Here is a 26,050-nt window from a genome sequence, read left to right on the forward strand (position 1 = left end):
TTAAGTAGTCGATCACACTTGAGGGTGCTGAGGCAAATTTATTTCCCTATATTTACGCATCTCCTTAATACATCAAGGTCAGGGCAATTGATAAGCATGCCACTATGTCCATGCCACTACATGTGGCTATAAATACAAAGAAGGTAGCCAGAAACTAGAAGAAACTCAGTCCTTTAGTTTTTTATCATAGAAAAGGGATGATGGGAGAGGTATGTTGGAGAAGATTGTGGCTTTGTGTTTTTTCCCCTTTTTTTACTGTTTCACAAATGGCAGTTTTAACTCAAATGTGACCACTCTTGAGATCTTTATGTGAAGAGTGGGCTAAATATATATTTAATAAATTAATAATAAATTGGCAGTTGTGTACAAATTTGCTCAGATACATTATATCTGAAGACCAATATTTGCATCGATCACCCTCTTTCTGTGTTGTGCCACACTACATTCCATTTCTTGGCATTATGCTTAGGTAGGGTGAAACCTATTGAACTGCTTTCTGTCTCTATGTTAGACAATTAAGTTGGAAATTGTATAATGGGAAAATATAGAAGCACATAAATGGTAACTCAAGAGCACACAGTTCAGAACGCTCGACATGGGAAGTTATAGTTAAGGAACCTAGAGCGTGCCGTCCATTATCAGGTAAGGCATATATAAAGTTCAAATCACAGGTCAGGTTAAATCTCAGAATATCCACTTGGGACTCCTTCCTGCTTTTGTTGGAGGTTTATTGCCTTCATTTATGAGCTTGGGTTTGTTTGGAGTTTTATAGGCTGGGATACGTCTGTCCCTGTGCACAGTTCCATTTTGGATGCACATGTTAGATTAGAATGTTAAAAGAGTGGATGACAGGGTGCCTGTAGAAAGAAGAAGCAATCTTTAAGATGCCCTAGCACAGCTCTCTTATGGAGTAGCACTCAGCTGCCTTGACATCTGGGATTTCGCTAACAAGATGATGATTTCTTTTATTTCATATTTAGTATAAGTGTTTTCATACTGACATTAAGTTATAATCATAGGACGGTTTACAAAAATAAAAGTGGTTAAAATGTAAATGCAAAATATTTATGTAATAAGCTAAAAGCCACACAATCATAGAAGCAGCATAAAACAGCCAGCAGGAGGTGATGCCTGAATCATTTAGCTATAAACGGGTGTGTGGAGACTGTGGTGTGATTAACAGAAGAGTTTATGGAACATTAGCTCATGGGATATAAATAACATGATCTCATTGGTAGGGCCAATGACACAATGTAATAGACCCCTCAACTAGATGATATCACAGACACTGATCATACTCAAATGCTCTGCAGGAGACCAGGAAGAATTTATCGGTTGATTCTTTGGCTAGTTAGGATCTGAGTCATGCCATAGTTACACCAGGATGAGATCAATTGCATCAGTTTCAGCTTGACCAGATACAGTCATTGAGAAGGTAATCACTCCTTTGCTTGATTTGGAATTGCAGTACGTCTGCTACTGGGAAGAGCCAACTGATCCTAGCATGAGCTCAGCCATAAAAGCATCACTTAATAAGTACAGCACACTGCAGATCTGAACACAACAGCAGGTGGACAAACTTCAAAAGCGAATTAAGGAAATTTGCAATCAGTGTATCCCTTTGCCAGGAGAAACTGGCTGTTTAGAATGCTGACTGGGTGGCTTGTGTGAGTGTGACAATGCTGCGCAGAGGGCTCATTGGCTTAGAGCCACTTCCCTCTTGCCCAGAGTAAAGTCTCATATAAATAAGTCAATGATTTTAAGGGTTAAAATGTGTTTTAACCCAAATGGGTTTAAATGTTCATCTACGTGAAGTTTTTTTTTAGTGCACTATCAGTCCTTCTAATGCTTTATTTTATTACCTTTGTAATGTTTTGTTCTATCTTTTTGGAAACTGCTTAGAGGTTTTACAGCAATCAAAGTTATTTTGTTAAATATTTTGTTAATAAAAATTCTCCTTTGACTTTCAAGAGTAGTCAGGGCTCTTGTGGGAAGCACAAGCACCAGTATTACGCAAAGGAAGTTCAACCACATTTGGGGCATTCCTAGGAACCTAAGGTAGAATTGGACTTTGGTTTGAGGTTTCTCCATGAAGGCTTGCCTACCTTTGGTCACCCCAACATAGCCTGAACTTGTTGGATATTCTTTCATTTTATAGACCTACCATTTCCTTTGGGGGATTGCACCCAGCAACCCCCTGGAATCAGTTGTGACAGTATACTCTTAAGTCAGGGTAAAAACCCAAGAAACTGCTTCTCATTGCTCCTCCCCCAATATCACGTCCTTTCATATTAAACAGATCATCAATCATCCACATGTCTTTACATGTGAAACTTCCCTCTTTTTGGGTTGTTTCAGCCTCCTCTTAGTTCTACTTAGTTCTAAATGTCCACTTCATAACTTCATGTAAGGAAGTAACTAGCTCTTGGCCTCTTCTCCACTATCTTTGTACACATTTAGCTTTTTCGTCTTAGGAAAGTGAATTGGGGTCACCTAATGTTTCACCTTGCATTGAACTTACTACCTCTTCCCAATCTGTAACACTGTGTACTGGTGCTTCATCCCCATTTTACTTAATGCCTGCTATTTTGTGTAAATAAATACTCCTATTATCATAAATTGTGTGGCTCTTGCTAATTCGGTTAAGCAACAAGATAATATTGGCACTGAGTGATTTGGGCTAATTCAGCCAAAATAAGCAAAGATATATGGTATTTGCAGAGTAATTGTTTACACTGCAATAAACTCTGTGGTGCACAATTTCTCTAGTAAAGATTACCAAAGTAAAAGTTTCATGAATACATGTGTGAGATATAGGTTCACACAAATGTGTATACACACAAGTAGACACTGTATCAGCCTCCAAGCGTTCATGGTAAGTGGCATTCGAAACTTCCATCAAGCACACAAGAGCCTCTCTCATTCTCTCTGTCTCCTGTAAAGCAGAACAGTCTCCTTCAGATCCTTAAAACCAAAAATATCTAAGACTGGAAAAGATACAAGTCTTTATTAAATACATTTCCTAGTCCCAAAGAGGTAGATGCTTCCAGGCACACAAAACGAGAATGGGCAGGTCTTCTCAATGTTTATTTGCCATCGTATGAACTCCCTGATTACAGTTTTGAACTTTAGAAGCTGAACAAATAAAATGTTTTCATAAAAGCAGTTGAGTTCCAAGACCCGAGTTTACATGTTTTAAGACCGCAAGTGAATTAAAGGACACACACACATAAATCCTATCATGTTTCGTGTTTCCAGAAATATAAACAACGAAACCCTGTATGCTGGACTTCCTGGAGAGATGGTCTATGGGAATTTGCTCTGCCTTTTCAGGCCTCTCAGGGAATTTGGTTTGGTGCAGTGTGTGTGAAAGGGTTAGTATTCTCATAGTTAGGTCACAGTTGGATGAGGAGAGCCATCACAGATAATCTCATCATAGGTTCACTTAACTTTGCCTCTGAGGGCCTGTGGGGAAGAACAGAGCCTGCCGCATAAACTGCTGAAGGGCTTGTACAAACAATATCTTGTTACTTCTGCAAAACAGCTCATGCCTTTGCCTTCCAGTTGGCAGTACACACACATGCACATTTTCCTTTGTATTTTGTTCATGCTTTATATTTATTTATTTATGCACTTACATAATTCTCAACCCATACCAACTTCCCAGAGTGGCTAACAGAGAAGAAACTTTTATTTTTAAAAAACTACCGTTTAAAACAACAAGCATAAAGCATACAGAAAATTAAAACAAGAAACTAAAACAGCAACTGTCCACTTTAAATAATAGATGGCAAACTTGCTCTTAAGTTAAAGAATGCCAACATTAGCAGTTCTTACAATTATGGGGAAACAGAAATGTCTTTGCTTGGTGCTTAAATGATAGAAATGAGGTCTCCAGAGATGGGGTCTCTCTTCAGTCCCCATCTACTGCACATATGCCAGTCTGGTGGTTATGCCAGTTTTGCTTCAACTCAACCCATTCTTTGAAAAAGCCCGGTCCACCTCCGGAGAGATCACTGTTACCAAACACTATAACAGTATACAACCTTATTGTGCCACTGTCTGCTGGATAATGCTTATGACATTACAGCTGTGGTGAGTAATGCATGTCACTCCCCCACTGCAATTCATGCCCATCTATAGTAAAGAGTGAGCATGTATCTATTGTACCACATAAGCATTCATGCAGACTCCCTTGGAACAAAACTCTGATCTTTAAAGGTTACTAATCTACTGCTGTTGTTGTTTCTTAGTCGTTTAGTCGTGTCCGACTCTTCGTGACCCCATGGACGAGGGCACACCAGACACTCCTGTCTTCCGCTGCCTCCTGCAGTTTGGTCAAACTCATATTGGTAGCTTCAAGAACACTGTCCAACCATCTCGTCCTCCTTGTGCCCTCCATCTTTCCCAACATCAGGGTCTTTTCCAGGGAGTCTTCTCTTCTCATGAGGTGGCCAAACTATTGGAGCCTCAGCTTCACAATCTGTCCTTCCAGTGAGCACTCAGGGCTGATTTCCTTAAGAATGGATAGGTTTGATCTTCTTGCAGTCCATGGGACTCTCACTCTACTGCTAGGGGACTGAAATTCATGCCAGCTAGAGGCAAAGTGGAATTAAGTAGTACTTGCAGGCTTCCCATGGGCATCTGGTTGGCCAATGAGAGAACAGGATGCAGTTCTAGATGGGCCTTTCATTTGATCCAGCCTGTTTCTTTTTATGTTCTTATGCAGTGCTTTTTTTCTGGGGGTACGCATTCCCCGAAACATTTTGTGAATCTTTGTACTTTTGTCCATTTAATGTATTCATTTTTCCTGATTTGAACTATAAAATGGTGATTTTCTTGAGTCAAAATGAGAGTACCCCTAAACAATTTTTTAAAGAAAAAAACACTGTTCTTATGAATTCGAAGTGTGTCCCCATTAAAACATGTGGCGGAATTTCAGTAGGAGTCCATCCGAATTCCTCAGCTTGAATGCTTCCCACTGCTCCAAAGAAATTATGAACTGGGACACAGGCAACAGTGTGATTATTAAGATTAATTAATTAATATGCTGCTGTCTTGTCAAAATGGCTTCTAAGTAGTAACAATCTTCTTGTTTTTATGGTAGGCTTCCCTGTGGCCTATGCGAAGGGTGGGATACAAATCATGTAAAAATAAATAAATCATGTAAATAAATCATTCTAAGTTCTTTGAATAAAGGCTATGAACCATGTCCTGAATACCAGGTTCTCACAGGCTGTTTTCCTCAAATACACACGATGAAAGAATGAGCCCCTTGCTGAGAGGTTCAGGCACTGAGGGCCATGAAAAAACTTTGAAAACTACTGTCCACCTTTTAGGAAGAAGCTGTTGGATTAGGCTATGGCCCAGCCTCCTGTTCTCACAGTGAGATACCCATGGGAAGCCCTCTAGCAGTTTCCTCTAGCAATGACAAACCTAGGCAGCATCTTAAAAAGTAGAGACATCACCTTGCCAACAAAGGTCCGTATAGTTAAAGCTATGGTTTTCCCAGTAGTGATATATGGAAGTGAAAGCTGGACCATAAAGAAGGCTGATCGCCGATGAATTGATGCTGTCAGAGCTGCCCAAGGTCCCAGCTCACAGAGGACCAACGCCAGTTCTTGTTATATACAAAAGTCTTTATTAAGGTTCAGTTTCGATTCCAAAGCCGCGGCGCGCAGCCCTACGTCTCAACGCTAGACCGCTGAAGCTCCGTCTGAATCTCCTCCCCCCAGACACCAGTTCAAGACCCTAGCCTTGCTCCACCTCCTCCTTTGCTCCTTTCTCCTCTGGGTCCTTCTGCCCACTGGGGTGCTGCCCTTTCTGGACTCTTCTGATGCTGAATCCGCGAATTCTTCCCCCTCCCTCCGGCGTGCTTTAGGACCTGGCTCCCAGTCTGCGCTCCCGGCTGTCCCGCGCGCCTGTGCATTTGAACTTGGCGCACGCGCCCAGCCGGTAACCTTCCTCCTGACCGTTACGCTGCTCCTTTCACCGTTTCCCCCTTCGGGGGGGCTAGCTGGCTCTGACTTCCCCTCTGTTCCCTCACTCAGCGATAGGGGCGTGGTCAGTCCTGACTCATCTTCTCTTTCCCCTGAAGGGGAAGCCGGCCCTGACACGTGGGACCCTTCCCCACCGCTACGCTCCGGTGGGGAAGCTGGTCCCGATCTCCAGCTGCTGCTTTGGGAGTCACCGCTGGTCCCTTGCTTCTGGTGCGTCCCCCCCGGGACCCCCCTTGCTCTGGCTATAGGTGCCCCCTTCTGGGAATCTTCCGAATCACTGGACAGACTCATGGAATCTCTTGTCCCACTGTCATCCTCACCTACACTGCCTTCGGATTGTTCCCCTTCGCTCTCCACTTCCTCCTTCCCCTGTGTCTCTGCTCCTGAACCCCTGACATCCATCCCCCCTTCGAAGCCCCCCCTTCCCCCCTCCTCCTCTTCAGGTGCGGGTTCCAGGTGCTCCATTGTTGTGGGGGTGAGTGCGGGATACAGTTCCTCCCCTCTGATGTACAACCGGCTGGTTGGGTTCAGCCCGTCCGGAACGGGCTCATCAACGTCGATCTCCTCTGCTTCCATCTCTCTGCAGCTGTGCTCGAAACCAGGGTCCTCTCCCAACACGTCCATGTCCGTCTCCCCCCAGTCGCCTCGGGGGATGCTGCCTGCCAAGGCCCCTCCAGCAGCTCCCTTCTCCACCCCACCTCCGGTTGATTGTCCCACCAATAAGAGCGGTCTGTGGCAAACCCCGAGAGTGATCCCTCCGGGGAACGTGTGTCGGGTGCTGGTTCCTCGTCTGATGAGAACCCCTGGAATGTGCTGGTTGAAAGTGTGGGTGTGAAAAGATATTCGTCGAAGTAATCTGCCGGCATAGGTCTGTGTGGGAAGAGTGCATGGAACTCGTCTTTAAGGTAGTGCTCCTCCACCGCATAGTACGGCACCCAGCTGTTGGCGCTGGCCGGGGTACCTTCCCTGGTGAGGAGATACTCAACCCCCTCTTCCCGAGGCCAACTCCCTCCGGCCGGGGTCCGGGCATTCCCTCTTTCACCAACCTTTCCCACCTGATTTTCAGATCCTGGCAGCGCGCTGCTGTTTCTTCCTCTCTCTTTTTGGATGCTGCTACCTCCACGGAGAGGTTCGTGACTGCTTCTTGCAGTGCTGCCACAATCTCCGCTGTAGCCATCCTTGCCGATCTTCGTGAGCTCGCAAAACGTCAAGTTTTGCCCCTCGCGGTGCCAACTCACGCTGCAAAGGTTTTAAGCAGACGGAGCTTACTGCCAGAGCTGCCCAAGGTCCCAGCTCACAGAGGACCAACGCCAGTTCTTGTTATATACAAAAGTCTTTATTAAGGTTCAGTTTCGATTCCAAAGCCGCGGCGCGCAGCCCTATGTCTCAACGCTAGACCGCTGAAGCTCCGTCTGAATCTCCTCCCCCCAGACACCAGTTCAAGACCCTAGGCTTGCTCCACCTCCTCCTTTGCTCCTTTCTCCTCTGGGTCCTTCTGCCCGCTGGGGTGCTGCCCTTTCTGGACTCTTCTGATGCTGAGTCCGCGGATTCTTCCCCCTCCCTCCGGCGTGCTTTAGGACCTGGCTCCCAGTCTGCGCTCCCGGCTGTCCCGCGCGCCTGTGCATTTGAACTTGGCGCACGTGCCCAGCCGGTAACCTTCCTCTTGACCATTACGCTGCTCCTTTCACTGTTTCCCCCTTCGGGGGGCTAGCTGGCTCTGACTTCCCCTCTGTTCCCTCACTCAACGATAGGGGCGTGGTCAGTCCTGACTCATCTTCTCTTTCCCCTGAAGGGGAAGCCGGCCCTGACACGTGGGACCCTTCCCCACCGCTACGCTCCGGTGGGGAAGCTGGTCCCGATCTCCAGCTGCTGCTTTGGGAGTTACCGCTGGTCCCTTGTTTCTGGTGCGCCCCCCCGGGACCCCCCCTTGCTCTGGCTATAGGTGCCCCCTTCTGGGAATCTTCCGAATCACTGGACAGACTCATGGAATCTCTTGTCCCACTGTCATCCTCACCTACACTGCCTTCGGATTGTTCCCCTTCGCTCTCCACTTCCTCCTTCCCCTGTGCCTCTGCTCCTGAACCCCTGACAGATGCTTTTGAATTGTGGTGCTGGAGGAGACTCTTGAGAGTCCCATGGACTGCAAGAAGATCAAACCTATCCATTCTTAAGGAAATCAGCCTTGAGTGCTCACTGGAAGGACAGATCGTGAAGCTGAGGCTCCTGTACTTTGGCCACCTCATGAGAAGAGAAGACTCCCTGGAAAAGACCCTGATGTTGGGAAAGATGGAGGGCACAAGGAGAAGGGGACGACAGAGGACGAGATGGTTGGATAATGTTCTCGAAGTGTGAGCTCATTTGGCCATTGTGATATATTCTAATTTATTTCCAAGATGCACACTCTTTCCTGTGGTTGATTTTATCCCTTTCTCTCATTTATAAATGGGCATTGCACAGTAGCTGTCTCTGCATTCACTCTGTGCAGGCCTGGCTTACCCTCTCCTGCCACAAGTTTCCTTCCCTCAGCAAGATTTTCTCTCCCCTTTTTTATTTTCTATTCCCCCGTGGCAAAGCACTTTAATAAATAAACCAGCAGATAAAGTGTTGCTCCTAATTGGAATGGATGTTAATATTTTCTGATGCAAATTACCACTTCTGGACGTCTCCATGCAAGTCGCTCCGACCCACCATCAAATTGGGCTGTTGAGAATGCTGTTGCTAAGCAACAATGCTAAGCCATACTATGGAGACAAATACTCCGCCTTGGACCGGTCTTACTTTAAAGCAAGCATGTAAACTCACTGGTGTTTGTTCTTTGAATCTGTGTGAGGCATGGATGTGGATCCAATGGGGATGATTGGGCTATTTCAGTGAAGATACATAATCGGAGAAACTCTTCCCTTTGTAGCGGGTCTCTTTATTTAAGCTATAATTCCTTTTGGTGTTTGCGGTAGGTAGTGACACCTGAATCATTTTACCCGGTGAAATCACCACAACAGGGGCTTGCCTCCCATCTCACAAGTTTTCAAAGGATAAGCTTCAGAAACACAGTACTTGCTTAGCAGGGAAGTATTACGTGTGCCTTATATAAGAGAATACTAGTGCTTCGTCAAGCGTTACCCCACAGACTGCTCAGTTTGAAACAGTCAGCTTAGCAAGTAAGTAGGAGGTGCAATGCTGCAAAAGGAATGTGCCCAGGTGAGGTGCTAAACTGAGGCAGGAACTGCAAATTACAGAGCAGACCCAGCTACAGCAGAAAGCAGCAATCCTACGCCTGCTTTTATTTCCCTCTCTGCCGTAGTTCAACAAGCCAAGCACAGAATGTGTCCCTTCCTTTATTATTCCATTTCCATTGTGGAGACAAGGGAACGCTATGGTTGCATCTGCACTACACAATTCAAGCGGTATCATGCTACCTTAGAGAGTCATGGCCTCCCCAGAGAATCCTGGGAACTGTAGATCAGGGTGCTGAGAGCTGCCAGGAGACCCCCTCACAGCCCTACAGTTCCCAGAGCTCCCTGGGAAGAGGGTTTGACCGAGAAGGGGAATAGGGGGTCTCCCGACAATTCTCAGCATGCCACTCTTTGAGGGAAGCCATGACTGTTTGAAGCAGTGTGGTGCTGCTTGAACTGTATTGTGCAGGCGGGGCCTTAGGAAGAAGGTGTCAAGTCACTGGATTAGTTGCATTAAGCATTATGGCGGAGGAGACGTAGATAAAAAGCTACTGCTTTGGGAGGGGGGAAGCACCCTTTCTCCACAATGTGTGGTTTTGCAATGAAGGCAAGCTCGTGTTCATCTAGGAATGTCTAGAGGGCTACAGGTTCTGCACCCATGACATAAAAGCTGCACAAATCACCCCCATGGTGGAAACATTATAGTTCAATTACTATTGCATGGGTTTTATTTTGGCTGCTTGGTTTTTTGTGGGATATTTAGTGTGAACAGATAAAACTGGCACCTGTCAGATCACATGCCCGCAGCTTCTCTTTATGGAAATATGCAACTTGCTTCCCATTGTACCAGCCTGGGCAATGGAGCTGGTGTTAGGTGCTTTGGCTGCTAGCAGCAGATGGATTTTTCCATCTGCCTGTGCAGGTTATAATACCAGCCCACACTTGATAGCTTTGATTGCCACAAGCTCCTCCTTGTCATGTTTTAATAAATGCAATGCTTTTAACCATTCCTGTCTTTTCACATCTTCATTCCAGGTGTGGGACAAGGATTTGCGCCCGTGTGCATTTGCTGTTTGGACCCAGGCATAGAGAGACGTGCCTCAGATTGCTGACTCTACCTGTTCTACCTATGGCACCGAAGAACCTGCGGATATTGATCTCTACCCCCACTGTAAGAATGACCATTAAGAATTCAGTCCCCAGACGAGGAAGGCTGAGGGAGAAAATGTTCTGGGGAGAAGGAGAGAGAATGCATGCATGTGAGAGATAGTGCATATGCAGAAAGAATGGCTGAGTGTAAAGAGAGAGTGGGGTGCACACAGAGAGAAATAAGACTGGCTCAGTATTTTAATGCGAATGGGTAAACAGTCAGCGCTATAATAAATCTCCAAGGCATTTGATCCCTATAAACCATCTTAATCCTTAGGGCTATTCTGGCAATGAGAGATAACTGCTCTGAAGCAGAAATGTTCTTAGCATAAACCCGCACTATGTTTACTCTGCATGTGTCAATTTTCCTCCTCTCTTAAAAAATTAATAAATAGAGGGTTTTAAACGCCCACTCTCCCCTACCCCAGAGGCCACTCTTGAGAGCTTCGTCTGTTGGGTCTGCCAGCCCCTCACTTCACTAATGAGAACTTTTTAATTTATGGTTTATGATTGCCAGTGAAATGGTAGTAAATAATGTCCTGACTGCGAATTGCAGAATAACTAAAGGAACAAGGCAAGGCTGCCTGTTGTTACCCTTATTGTTTATATTAGTTTTAGAAGTACTGGAGCAAAGAATAAGATGTAATCAAGAAATTAAAGGTATAAGAGTGGGATAGAGACAATATAAAGAAAAGCATTTGCAGATGATGTGGTGAGATCTGTAGAAGAACCAATAGAGTCAATCCCAAAAGCATTATAAGAGATTTATATTTTGGGGGGGGGGGATGTAGTAGGTCTTAAGATTAATAAAGACAAAATCAAACTCATGGTAAAAAAATATGAATGCTGAGAGTAAAAATAAATTACAAGATGTATCAGGTCTAAAGATTGAAAAAAAGCTTAAGTATCTAGGTGTATGGTTAAATAATATAAATCTGTATAAAGATTATTATTTAAAAAGCTGGGAAGATATTAAAATAATTTTGAAAATTTGGGACAGAATGATACTTTCACTGTTAGGTAAAGTGTTTCAGTGTGTGGCAAAAATATAGTTCTAAAATATATCTGGCAAGGGGAAAAACTGAGAATAAAATATAAAATATTGATAGATGCAAGAGAGTGGAGGTTTCTCCCTGCCAGATATGAGTTTATACTATGTAGCATCTTATCTTTGTTGGTTGAAGGAATAGATGTCATTGGGAATCTACATATCTTAGATTTAGAAGGTCATGGTAATATTTTTGGTTGGCATGCCTATTTGTGGTATGAAAAGGTGAAAGTACACAAAATCATATAATTTATCAGGAAAGTTAACAACACGGATACAATATCATCATTTGAAAGAAGTATTTAAGAAAGATAGGAAACAAGGTTTTGGGGAACAAATATCACAACTGGAGAGAGATCTGTTGGAATATAATGTTAAAGTGTTGTCTAAAATGTATAAGATATTATTGGATTGGGAGACAAAGGATGAGCAAGTAAACTCTGTTACTAGTGTTACCTAAAATGGGGGAGGATGTTGGGATTTCACTTCCCACCAGCTGGGAGCAGGCAGCTACATTGTTGACATCATGTGATGTCTCTGAGTGTGAGATAGGAAGTCTCAGCCAGTTCTCATTGTAACTGGGGAGTTACTGTGAGTTACTTTTGCTTCTGAGTAGAAGCTTGAGTCGAGTCGGAGACTATTGTGTTATACTGCTAAGGAGAGCAGGCATGTTTGTACAGTCTTAATAAAGTAGTAAGTAGACTACGGACTGTCTCTTTCTTCTGTGATGGACTGGCAGAAGAATGTGAGTGTGCTCCTTTCAGGAGGGAGGGGCTGCTTATCACAGGTCTCTCTAGACTGAGGTAGAATTCCAGCCAGAGAGTGACCACTGGGGAGAAGCCCAGTGTCTTGAGAAGTTGGCACCTTCCCTGGGAGCGTTTTTCCAACAAACTCTGTAAACAGCACATGTAGCTGTTTGCATGGATGCTTCATTGTGATTGGGACTCCTGATTGTGTGGAATCCTGCTAACTCACAGGCTTCTTTTCTACAGATAGGTCACAGAGCAGGGCTAGCATGACCCTGCTCTTGACAATAAAGTGAAAGGGTCCGTTGTCAGGTAAGCACTTGGACAAGCCTTGAGATCACAGGCCAAAGACCAAATACCGAGTTTTGCTGGGACGAAGCGGCAAAAGGGGGAAAGTGGAGGGGAGGGGGGAAGGGGTGATGCACATCCCAGGATGCTCACAGCACAAGACTGAAATAAAAGGAGGAAAGTCAGAGGGACAAGTGGTGCTACCCAAGCATACCAGGACCCCAATATCTTCTGGAATGCTTCTCCCAATATGAACTTACCTAGACCCACAGAGCTGGATTCAGCTAATAAGTCTGTGCAAGGACTTCCACTAGTGCAATGGGGCTTCCTTCCTTCTCTATGACCCCAAATTGGCTCACTGGCAATGGGAGAACCCCCAGAGCAACACATAAGGGGAGGACAGGTGGGTTCCATCTGGCAAGCTGAAATAGAATTATTGCTATAGTGCTACATTGAATTCCTTCCATAGATCTTCATATGAGGCTCTTGACCAGACCCCTTCTTGGAAGGAGTCTCCTAGGGTAAAGGCAAGGGAAAGGATCTTTTCAATTCTGTGAAATGTTTGTCTCTCCCAGTGAGGTCCGCCTGACACCTTTGCTGGCGTCTGTTTCACACCAGGTAAAAACTTACCTTTCCCCCAGGTTTTTGATGGTCGGTGTTGATGTTTTGCTGTTAGTGCGCTGTCAAATCTTCCTGCTGCTTTTATGGGTGGAGAGTTGTTGTGTGTATTTGTGTCTCTCTGTGTGCACTTTTTATGAATTGCAAGTGTTTTTTTGTGACTGTGTTAACGTTATAATGTCACACTTATGTATGCTTAAGTTTCTGAATATGCTGTAAAATGCTTGGAGACCTTTGTGCAACAAGTGACTAATAATAATAATAATAATAATAATAATAATAATAATAATAATAATGCACATAATCATTTTTCTTACATTCAGTGCTGCATCCTCACCAATATAATGTTTCATGGTCACCCTGGAGAAGGCAAATTACTCCAGATTTAAGAGGAAGCAATTAGCTTGGGTGGAAAACTAATTATAATCGAAAGGTGAGATTAAAGTACCTCCTGATTATTTTTACCTCATCATATTGTCTGTGGTAAATGCACTAAAGAGAGGCAATGGCTACCCTTCCTTTTCTCTATTTTATGACCATTTATAGATGCTTATGATGGGAGGGAGAAAGTTATAAGTGAGCATGCTCTTTACCACACATACTAGCCACAACTGAGCTGTATTTCCAGGTCTTCATCTGAAGTTCGAAGTCCCCAGCAGTAAGTCATCATAATTACTGGGAGATCTGACAACCATATCACTTTCTTCTCCAGTCTGCATTTCTGCTTTGTCCAAGTTTTTGAAGAGACTATGTGATTACTGCTGGGGGTGTCTTCATAAAGCAAATATTTCTTTTGTAGTTGGTTGCCTCTTATGCCTTCAGGATTTTGTTTTGTGGAACAATGCTGCCAACAAACTCTTGACACCTGTATTGATCAAATGTGCTACTGTATAACCAATTGGCCATCGTTACCAAATATATCTCTCATTTAAGAGGCAAAACATGCTTCAGTACTTTGCACTCCACATTGTACATCAGTAGCACTGATACTGAATGAAGTAGCTTGCGTCTTCAGACCAATGAACTACAATAAAGCAATGCCCTTGCATAAGAACAATGGGCTTTCCACTTCTGGAGACTTCCCAGGTATGGATTCTGTCAATGCATTATTAAATACAGGACCCCACAGCTTGCCCTAATTCCAGCCTGATGACTTATTTATAACAAAGAAAATTGTGGTACCTCAACAGATTCATCGAGACTCAAGTTTTCATGCATGAGATCCCATTCCAGCAAATGTGTTCTATTCAAATAAAATGCACACACACAAATAGGGGTTTTTATTTTTTTTAACAGTCGGCTCCAAAGGCCATGCACTACAATGGGTAGCAGCAGGTCTCTGACATTTTCATGTAGGTTCCGAATACATACAAGATAAAAGCAGATTCACAACAGCAAGCACCAGGCATTTAACGAGTCATTGGTTGGTTGGTACTTGATTAAAAACTTTTAATTGAGAAAAAAGTGATCCCAGTTAGCCAGAGATTTTAAAAAGAAATGATGATGGTCATAATCAATACAAGTACTTATAAAGCATTACTATTAATACAAGTACTTACAATAAAGTGGCATATTGAGAGAGGCGTTCTCTTACACACAGAGGAGATGCCTCTTCTAAGATGACACATATACGCACATTCTAAAAGCAAGGTATGCTTCCTGGTTTAGAAATATTGTTTTCACCTTTTTGCAAATATAATTGATCATTTGACTAAAATTGCAGTATGTGGAACAGCTTCCCCTCAGGAATCAGGCATGCACTGACCTTATTGGATTGTCAGCATTTCTGAAGACCTATGTGTTTCTCTGACTCTTCTCCAACTGGTAATATTGGTCTGGCATATGACAGCAGTATGGGTATATTATTATTATTATTATTATTATTATTATTATTATTATTATTATTATTATTAAAATGAATGGTTTTCATTAAAATGGACTTTAACTGGTTCGCAGCTCTTGCAAGCACCATAATAATGTATGTCTAACATATGTCTTTAAAAAAACTAACAACTATTAGAATGTAAATTCAGAGTCCCAATTGTCTGAATTAAACAGAACTGGCTTACGAACTCTAGTTCAGCAATTGCATCCCAGAGCTTCCATTTTGAAGTCTTTATTTCAGTGTATGAGTACTTAGATTTGTTCTACACCTGCAGCAGATTTCAGGTGGAGCTCAGATTTTTTCATTGGCTCCTTACATTTTTTAAAGCCCCCTGGAAACAGAAAATTAGCAGAATATAGAAAGAGCAGGCCAGGATCTCTAACCTTGATGAGCATTTTTCATTGAAGAGACTTGTTTCCTACTAGCCATCTGAAATAATACTGTCCACATGAAGAGTCTTGCTACCACTTTCTACTGAATATGCAGATTGGGCCCTAAAGACTGGATTGTTCTGCCATCAATATCTGATTATTGGAAAATCTGAGACTGGACTTGTATCCATCTATTCCCATACACGGAAACTACTGTTCTATTGAGAGAGCAGACAAGCATTGCCAGCATATAGCAGGTGTCAATATGGCTGAAGTCAGGGGTACGTGAGAAGCTGTGGGGGACAGAGGTGGACTCTGGATTTGCTTCAGGATTTACGGAACAATTCAAGCCAAACAATCTGCCATGCTGGAGTGGATCTGGAGAGGGAGAAGGCAACTCTCTGCCCAGCCATGCCTAGCTCTACTGGGTTTCACTGACAGGGAAGCTCCACCTTCAATGAGGGAGCCCTGCCAGCTAGGAGCACCCTATGCACCCGCCAAAACAGTGGGTGGGTGGAAATTACCAGTGGCAGTATTCCTGATAATGACAGCTAGCTGAAATCCCCCCCCCCAAATGGGGTGTTTTAAGAGCAGAGTGGCAGAATTGGGTCAGAACAGGGTCAACTGGATCCTGATCCAGCCCTGCTGGCATTATGTGGCAGTAACAGGCCTGGGAGTTGGTACAGCAAAGAAGCATGCTACCTCCTCCCACCTTCAGTCCTGGCCAATATGAGTGGGATCGTAGTTAATGGTGACCATGCCACTCCATCAAGCCCTGCCACTGCCAGCCAGTCAGAGGTTTGGACTGCAACCTTAGGCTGCAAGCCTATACCAATTTACCCAGGATTAATCCCAACTGAACTCTGAACTAAGCATCTTCCGAGCAGACATTTATAGGATTGCACTGTTAGTCCTTGAGTTTGTGTGTATGTTAGATGGTTGATCCAATTGTTGGTCTAGGATGAGCTGTAGGTCACTGAAAATATGTTGCAACAGTTTTATCTATAGAAGCCAGTTTACGTATGTTTTGTCACTTTTATGCAGAAGACAACTTCTGATAATACTCTCGCTTGGGTTGGTATTGCAGCGTTAAGCATTCCCGCTGCAAATTTTTCAGGTGTGATTCTTTGACCAAATGCACTGGAACAAGTGCGGTTATATTATACAGCTTGACTGTGGGCTGTGTGTTGTGTTGTGGGTGGTAGTTGGACGTTTGAAGGTGTTTGCAGCAGGCATGAGATTTCCCATAAGGCAGTGTTTATATATCCATCTCATAGTGCCCAAAGGCAAACCTGTCATGTGGATGCCAGCTAGACTCAGGCTGAAGGTGGAATGGATGTTGTTGAAATCCTGGTGGAATTTCTCAGAAGGCTCCTTCCTGTGGTGAGGAGCTTGAGAAGCATTGCTCTGGCAAACTATAGAGTTGCCTGGCAGTGCCAGCTAAGATATAAGCCAATTCCCAAATTTGAAATCATGGTAAGGATAAAATAACGAAGATGGATGGCCAGAAGTGCTGTGGCAACAGCAGAGATAACATTCCTGGTAGCTTGTAGACTGTTTGTATAGGGGATGATGGTGGACAGAGCAACTGTGAACTCATTCACACTTACCTGTGTTCTAGGCACAGGTCTGAGCTTTCCAGGTCCATGAGTGAGCATTTTTTAGTTTTTGTTTTGTCCTGGTGCCTTTCCTGCAAAAACATGCTCTTTACTGCTGAAAACAATTTTGCAGAAAACCCAGGAAAGCATGGAGCACAAGGTCAGTGTGGATGGTAAGCCATGTCAACAGCTTGCTAGGGTTGTGTTTTCTGGAAAAGAGTGGGTTGTAGTTTCCTTTCAAAGAGAATGGCTTTCTGAGTCTGAGGCAAAATGCATTTACCATTTCCCTCATGCCATTAGCAGGGAGCAAAATGGGGGTTATTTTGGGGGAGGGGATATGGTAAGTTAAACTGTGGTTGGGGGCAAAAATGATCCGCAGAAGTTTCACCTTTGGGGGAAAAAATGGCACTGCTTAGGTGCTGCCTTTCTAAAAACAAAATGCCAAATCTTTATCAGAGCAATGCTACATAATCACACTGTTTCACTGCATCCCAATTTTCACCATTCTACCCTCCCCCTAAACCTGATGGCCGTTTCAGAAATGCTTTATTGACAAACAAGGTGAAATATCTGTTCTGATACATTTTGTCTTAGCCCTAATATCTGTCTCTATTTCTAATATGTTAACTGTGAAAATAGCATGTGAGGCATCTGATAAAGTTGCCTCTAATTCACAAAGTTGTTACGCCATAGTCAATATATTAGTCTTTTAAGATGTCACAAAACTCCACTTTTTAGACTTTTTAGTCTAATATCTATGGCGTGTCTATGTTGGGTATGTATGTATGTATGTAGGTAATGTATGTATTGTATATATTGAAGTGTATTGTTTAAGTTTTATGTAAATTGATGTATACTAAAGACTTAATTTTTTTTAAAATAAATAAATAAATACAACAGTAAACGAGATTTAGAAAAAAGAACAACTCCACTTTTGTCTCCACAAAATAATATGGCTATCTGATGTGATTAATCAGTTATACTGCGATCCTGTACTCACTTACTGGGGATATGGGCGTTTGCAGGAATCTTTCTGAGTGTGGGGGCAAAGAAAAGCACTGAAAGAGAGGAGCAGACTAGTTTCTCTCAAAATAATGATACTGCTTTCTCAGATTATACAAATACTAGGAACGTACAGGGCAATCCTAACTATAGGAAGGTGGCATAACTGATGTTGGCATGTCACTCCAACCCAAATTCTGTTCAGGAGCCTCTAGGATGGGCTAATGCTGGCTAAGTGTGGGACCAGTTTTCAAGGATTTGGCCCTAGGTCAGATGACTGAGATGAATAGGGCATCCCTCCTTGCCCTGTCCTGTCCCTTCCCCATAGTGTCTGCTTTGGAGGTCATATGCAAATCACTGGCTCAGCCAGGGTGAAGGAATTATGCTGACCTAGCCCTGACAAAAGTCTAAGACCCACTGAATCCAAACTCTCTAGCAGATCTTGGGTTTAAATTGCATTGATACTTCTTTTGAAAAGAAAGCTGGGAATTTGTGTAGTATGGCTCATGTGGGGGTGGCAATTGGCCCCACTTGGACACTCATGCCTGGGAGTAAATTCACTTGAACACTGTGTGACTCACACCTGAATAAACATGGGTAGGATTGCAGCTACACTGTAAATCTATGCCTATCTACCTTGGAGCAATCCCCAGTGGACACAGCGCGTGCCAAGGACTGTGCTGTGAATTATTTACTAGCTGCTTTATTTCTTTAAAATGTATTTTTTCCAACATTTTTTTTTAAAGACACGAGCCATTACTTTGCCTCCGTCCTTTTTCTAGAATAATGGAGGATGCCTTTCACGAGGACCTGTGGCTGAGGAGTGGGCCCCTCTTTTGCTGGGAAATATACAGAACTTCTGAGAGAAAACTGCTTTCGTTGGCACTCCTGAAGGGAATGGGAGGGGTAGAAGGGTGCTCTTTACATGCTCAGACTCCTTTATTTAAGCATTTGTTTATTGTCCAATTTGTTTTTTTTAACAAAAAACTTCAGAAATGAAAACATACCTTAGAAGAAGTTGAAAAGAGCACATTTCCCTTCGATTTGCATAAATACCAGCATTTCTCAAGCCTCAGAAGGTAAGGAAGGTGAGCACCAACTTCTTGGAGTGGACAAAGCAATGACCTAAGATTGGCTGTAGGCCACAAATAAATCAAGAATGGACCTACCCCAAGACAGGAAAAATAATTTTTCAGGCCTCACCTCACACTTACTTAAGGCAGAGCTTCCAGGCTTGAGGTGGCCGAGTCATCACACAAGCAAAAAATGAACACACTAGGGAAAGGGAAGGGGTCAAGCGATAAAAAAACCAAAATGGGGAAGGTTAGAAGGGTTCTCGTTCTGCCCATGCCACTTTCAGTAGGTCTGCCACATTATTGAGAACAGCTCAGAACGTAGGGTTGGGGACGGGCAAGTGAAATACCACTCCTCTTATAAAACTTGCAACATACCGTACTTCATTCCAGTCATTCCACCCCACTCCCACCTCACATCTAAAGGCTCTTTCTCATGGCAACTTTAGCTGCATGAGACTAATTTCTGTCCTGCTTGGTAACATGATGAGAAAGCTGTTGTCATGAGAGGGTGCCAATTTGCAGCAACATTCAACTATGTTTTCTGGCAGGGGAGTGCCACCATGGGATAAAGCCATTGAATATATTTTACCCACTTGACCACTGGATACAGCTATCGCTGAGGATTGTGGGAAGGAACCATGTTGCAGTGGCTTCAGTGCCACTTGGGGTACTAAGCCTGTGGGGTTTTTTTATGCCTATTCAATCATTTTAATACTTTTTTTTTTAAAAAAAAAAGCTGGCACAAAGGACAATACCCTCAAGCAGTTTCTTGCTGTTTTACAGGAATACCAGAAACTGCCATATAACAAATATATTTGTCCAATTAGCTCAATATTGTCTGCTCTGATGGACAGCAGGTTTCTATGAGCCCAGGCAAATCTGTCCATTTTGGATTCTCTCTGTTTCTCTTTTTTCAAGACTGAAGTTCATCTCCTGACATTTCCACAGTTCACAATTTTTTAAAAAGAGAAATGTCCTCATGAACATTTGTTAGCAATTGGTGCGAATTTCTCCTATTATGCATTGTTTTGTATGCATTTTACCTAAGATACATATTTTTGCAAAACAGCATTTCCTAATATAATGCATTTTGGTGTGTTGTTTTCACCAATATGTGCATTTTTATGCATACTTCACCCTAGTGTGCATTTTTTTTTACACATTCCTTGGCTAGAGGACCACATTGCAAAATTTAGAGAAGTGTGAATTTTGTAGGACTATGCTTGGTTCACATAGCGTATTGTTTCAGAAGGTAGGTTCAGCTTTAAATGAGAACTGGTTCTACCTTTACCCCCCAGTCGCTACATGATGCTACCAGATACTACCTTTTAACTGGGCGTCCTGGGGATCGATCCTGGGACAGCCTGCATGCCTGCAAAGCTTGTTCTCTGCAGGTAAATAGAAATCCCAGTTTGTTTTTATTCTGTCAACCAATTCATCCCCCCTCCCCCTCGATTTTTAAATTGGCATTCTGGAAGCTAACTGTTATCTCCTTAACTCATATTTACTCATTAACTATATAATGCTAAACATGGGCTAGCTGCTTCATAAGCAGAAGATCATGAATTTGTTCTGTGTTCTGTGTTGGTTACAGCCAAAATGGTGTAGCCAAAATGGCAGCAGTCTGCCGATGTTGTGGTGGGTACAACTCTCATCCTCAGACAGCACAGCCAATGCGCAGGGATGATGGGAGTTGGGAGTTGAACTATGTCTGCAGGTCATCATATTCACATATGCCTTTTAGATGTTGGAGCAATAGGTCCAAAATCCATCAGGAATGGCCACTGGCAGAGGAAGAGGAGTGCGGGGGGAGTGCACCGCCCTCAGCAGCGCGATCCCGGTGAGGTACCATCACGGCTGCCCCCCTGTCCGTGCTGGGTGCCATGCCCCCACAGACGGTGTGCCCCGCCCCTATGGGCGGCGCGCAACGCCCCCGGGATGTCACCAGCCCCGCCCCCGCCTGCTCTCCACCCCCCGGAGCTAGAGCATGAAGCTCCACCACTGGGAATGGCACTACCTCTCAGCCTCACCTGCTCCAAAGGGTTGCTGTGAGCATAAAAATGAAAATATCATATTTTTAATTTTTATAGCTTTCCCAGAAGAATGTTTACTCAAGGGCAGTATCTGATTACTTTCTTTAAAAGAACTGTTCTATCTGTTTTAACTTCTTGAATTTTTATCGTTTCATTGATTATTTTCCTATGTTTAGCAGCTTAAAACGATAAATAAATAATCCCATGCAAGCTGCCCTGGGGTTCCTTGGAAAACTAACCGGGTAAATAAAATGGAATTTTCCTATAATGAGATTTTCCATGACAAAGGAATATCCCTTGCCTTTGGACAGAAAGTAACAGCAACGACGACGGCTTTGGGAAGAACATTTTATTGCTAAGCATATCCTTGAACGAAAAGGCAATTATGAAAAGAAAAGAACAGGCGAAAAAAGAAGGGACGGCAGGAAGGAGAGGAAAAAGATGAAGAAGCAATAACGGCACAATAAGATTAAATAAAAAAAATTCAAGGTTCTGTCCATAAAACAATAGGGATATGGTAGAAGCCCACATACAGAAATGCACATGTTCCCAAAAAACTGTCCAATAGAAATAGACACCAACAAAAAAAGGAAAAGAAAGGTTGGTTTTCCTAATTTTTCTTTAAAAAAAAGATAAAGAAAGCAGAAAATCATTTCACAAGACTCCAAGACTCCAAGAACAGCAGCAATCTTTTACAGACATCAAGATATAATCAACTCCATGTATGTTCGGCCAGTTAGGTTGCCTAAATTCGTGCTTTTTATACCTTTTTAAAACCTGTCTTTATATATATTTTTTCTCTGTTGTAGTGTAAAAAAATAATTAAAAATAAAAAAACAAACAAACCTCACACACACTGAAAAGATTTGTTAGCCAGGTAAGCCACTTCTCAAACCATGAGAAGGCTGCCTTGTTTTTTTATTTCGTTCCCATGTGCGTGTGGGCATTCGATAACACTTCTTCAAAGTCAAAGGTTCATGCGACTTATAAACACCAGCAAGAGTAGATTTCTAAACCTAAACAGCTGATTAGATTTCATCTGTACACAGAAAAATTGTACATTTTAATATGCCAGAGTCCTCTATAGAATTTTTGTGTTCTCCTTGTCTCTCTCATTCTTTCTGTCTGTCTCTCTTTTTTTGCTTATTTTTTTGTATTTTATTTTTTTTTGCACATGATATTTATGGCCAAAAAACCCCCAGTTGGTTATTTGTTTTCCCTGTACAGCAAGTTGCTCTCTTAATGGAAGGAAAAATAATAAAAAAACAACAATTGAAATTAAGTACATTGAATATAAACAACAACCCAAAGAAATCTCAGAGCATATGTACAACAGGGTACCCATCTAGAAATTACACCAGTCAAAAAGAAAACTGTAGTAAAATATGTAAACAAAATCTTTTTTTCTTCTTAAAATCTTTTTGACACAGATAACTGTGACAAAGTTAAAATGCACACACTCTTCATATTTTTAAAGTTTAGCTTTTTGTTGTTTTGTAAAAACATTTTTATCTTTACAACATTCTCATTTCATTTTAAGACTTTAACAGCATTTCTGTTCCAGTCGTCCCATCAAACATACCATGATAAATATATCTGTATATATATATATTTATATATATTATACTATTAATAAGCTCCTTTAGTTTTTTTTATTTATTTCTGTGTGTCATAGAGACTTCTTAAATTTATCTTCTTTCATATAAAAGATAAAGGAAAGGGAGAATCGGGGAAATGGAAGGACAGCGAATCAGAAATGTCAAATCTACAAAATTAAATTGTTACATATGAAACACACCTTCATGGTTTTCTTTATTTTCTTTATTTTTAAAAAAGCACCCACCCCTATTTTTGTACTCGTTCATGACATGTTTTTGGCTCGTGCGACATTTTGTAGATCTTGTCACAAGTTGAACTCAGTATACTCTTTCTAAACATTCAATTCAACTGATTTACTATTGTTTGCATTCATGCATTACCATCAGCCAAGGAGCTAGAACCCAGAAAATGGCTCCTTTATTTTTGCTTGGTCTGTTCAATTCAGAATGGCTCAGTATTTTGTTTTGTTTTGCTTGGTTTGGTTTCTCAGTCCCTTTTATTCCCCCGTAGCTCAGCTATACTAATGTATACTAAGCAGTAGTCAAATACAGCCAATGGGGGCCCCTAGCCAAAGAAGAAACCATGTTATCTCCTCATGACTTCAGTCATAAATACGAGAGCCAGATGATGGCTGGGGGGCGTGGAGGGGTGTGTAATTCTCCATTACTGTCATTCTCGGCATCGCCACCATCACTGCCACCCCATCACCTGTCCTTTGTTTGTTTGTTTGTTTTTACGTTAACAACTTACTGCAGACAACAAATTCAAGAGACAACACAACCTGATATGTAGAGCAAACACCGTCAGTAGAACTTGAGTTCATATATGGCAACAGTCTCTCTTTATTACTATTTCTTTAAAAAAAAAATCCCCAAGGTTTCTTCTTGACTTATGCCCTGGCTCATTCTCCCAAAAATCCTCACAGAAAATGAAAAGAACTCAGACAAAAAACATAATGAAAACCCCACACCATTTATTATTAATTTTCTCCCCTCCCCCTTCACAACTTGAAAAAAGAAGAAGAGATAAGCTGGTCAGAGCCAGATCGGTGGTTGCTGTTGTTGTCATGTGTATGTGTGTGTTTTTATAACATTTGTCATTTTTTTTCTTTTTCTTTTTTTGTTTGTCATTTTTTTCTCAAAATAATTGAAACTAAACAAAAACAAAATTAGCGTACAGTCAAAGATCATGAACATCATTAAAGACTCACTTGGAGATACGAAACAAGTAAGCCATGAAGTCTTCTGCCTTTTGCAGAAAAGTTCAGCTGAGGAGGAGGCCTGAAGGCTGTCCAAGTCCGCCAACATGGTAAAATGCTGCATATGCCTTCTTCGGAATGCTAAGTGTGCTTTATAATACAGTAGGGTACAGAGTTTGGGGACTCCCGAGCGGTGACTGAAAACTTAGCACGTCAACAGCCGAAATGTTTATTCTCAAGATTTGGTTTTTTTAAAATTTAAAAAAACCACAAACTGCAGCTCCCAATCTCGTTAGCTGTAACAGTTTTTTTTTAAGATTCAGTTCTATCTCATTAAATATTTATATATTTATATATATAAATAAGTATTTTTTATAATTTTTTTCATTTCATTTTCATTTATTTTTATTTTTTTTACACGTAATATTCTTTGTCCTTGTTTTTCTGTTTCTTGTGGCCGCTCTTTGCGCTCTGCTGCTTCTCCTTCATGAGCGTGCCATTGCTCTGGGCCGAGTTGCTGATGTAGTTCCGCGTCTCGTCCACCTGATAGGACCCCTCGTCCCTGTTCCTGTACTTGTACATGGCATACAGGAGGATCAGGATGCAGAGGGCGGCGGCAGCCACAATGCCGACGACCATCCCCGTCGTGCTGCTCGACTCTCGGACCACCTCTGAGGCCCCCGGAACCCGTCTGATGCCTGGCTCCGTGGGGTTTGCTGTGGGCACATTACGGAACATGGGGGAAGTTATTAGCGGGCTCTTCAGCTTTGTGCTGTCTAGCTCATAGGCAGTGGGCAACGGAAGCAAGACTATGTCAGGGTGGGGTTTGAGGTCACGGTTATTCATGTTGCCGGCTGGCAATTTGGGCACCATCCCAGTCGAGGACGAAGCTGTGGAGCGGATCAGCTCAGGGGACAAAGCTGTGGTAGTAGTAGTCCTACCAGTTTCGGAGACTTTGTTAGGTCTAAAGTCCTTGGCTTCCCATTTGGGTGCGTGTGCTTTGTAGCCACCTTCGAAGATGGAAGTGGAAAGGCTCTTATCTGTTACCAAGGAGAAGGTGGTGTAAAAATCTTCATCATCAGTAGGGGGTAGGTTAGAGTCAAAGGTTTCCCCTGAGCCATACCCAGATATCACCAAGCCATCATCATCACAACCATCGCTGCCTTGGTCCGACAAGCAAGGTAACCCCGCCTCAGAGGTCATGGACAGGGAATCTTTGGTGGTCTCAATAATGGTGAGGAGGGGGCGGAAGGTAGTAGGGAGTGTAATGAAAGGTGCACGAGTAGCAGTAGGAGGGATATCTAAAGGGTCTTCTACAAGAAGAGGGATAACTAATTCACCTCCTGGACAGAAAAGAAAAAAAAGAAAAAAGTTAGTACGTCTTGAATACAGTGCTGCACGGGATGTTCAGCCCACCCAACTCAAAAGGTGTGTGTGGATGTGTGTAGTGTGGGTGGGGGCCTTAAAAGTGTTGAGCTAGCAGGTTTTCCATTCTTATTTCTCCCAATGGGCACAACCTTTCAAGGGATCCCTTCAGCCTTTTCACCCACCTCACTTAGATGCAGGAGAGGCCAAATCCATCCTCTTTTAAGCTTGGCCAAAGCAGGGCGTCCGCGATTTGGCTTTCGAAGATACTCTCAAAGTAACTTGCAGAACTCAACAATGGCACGCTTCTTTTATTGCGTTAAATACTTGAAGCTCTTTGGGAAACTGTCTAGTTAAATGGTGGCTTGCCGCATGGGGAGACGGCACTTTCTTTTTCAGGTGTTGCACTTTCCTTTCTCATTGTTCCCCCTCCCCCCACTATACATATGTACTTAAGTTTCCTCAAATGGTGCACAGCAGGAGGAGCTTGGATGATGCACAACTCTAATTCCATAATTTGTCATTTGCTGCTGGAAGTAGGAATTTCAATCAATGTAAAGTGAGTGTTTGACTGGTTTAAAATGTTTCTTTCATTTTGCACCAAAACCTTATTTAACGGAACGGGAGCTGCATTTGGTAGATGGTACCTTACTTCTGGGAAAGTTTGATGGGTCTGGGTTCTACTGAAATAGGAAGAACAGTCTGCTACTGCTGATCTGTGCTGTGTGCATGTGCTATTACTTGCATAACCTCCATTTGTTTCACACACACAGTGGCATGCAGCTTGCAAAGGTGTTTTTTGTGTGTGGGGTGGGGGTGACATCACACATGCAATGTTGCTACGTCCTGACATAACATGCATGAGTGTGAACATCACGCTTCCTTCCCTAAACTGGGCATAA

General features: G+C 42.8%; 1 protein-coding gene across 24 annotated transcripts in view; it reads right to left on the bottom strand.

Annotated features, from left to right (window-relative positions):
- Window positions 1-21,320: 21,320 nt before the first annotated feature.
- Window positions 21,321-26,050, bottom strand: part of NRXN3 (neurexin 3) — a 1,185,406-nt gene continuing 1,180,676 nt past the window's right edge. For 19 of the 24 annotated variants that reach the window (XM_081908650.1, XM_081908647.1, XM_081908643.1 and 16 more), the window contains one exon: window positions 21,321-25,126. In XM_081908650.1, coding sequence (XP_081764776.1) covers window positions 24,198-25,126 — 929 coding nt within the window. In that variant the 3' untranslated portion in view covers window positions 21,321-24,197. The remainder of the gene's footprint in view (window positions 25,127-26,050) is intronic. The other 5 variants (XM_081908656.1, XM_081908654.1, XM_081908655.1 and 2 more) reach the window with 2 other exon arrangements.

This window comes from Podarcis melisellensis (assembly GCF_964234715.1).
Source record: "Podarcis melisellensis genome assembly, chromosome: 1".
NCBI classification, from domain to species: Eukaryota; Metazoa; Chordata; class Lepidosauria; order Squamata; family Lacertidae; genus Podarcis; species Podarcis melisellensis.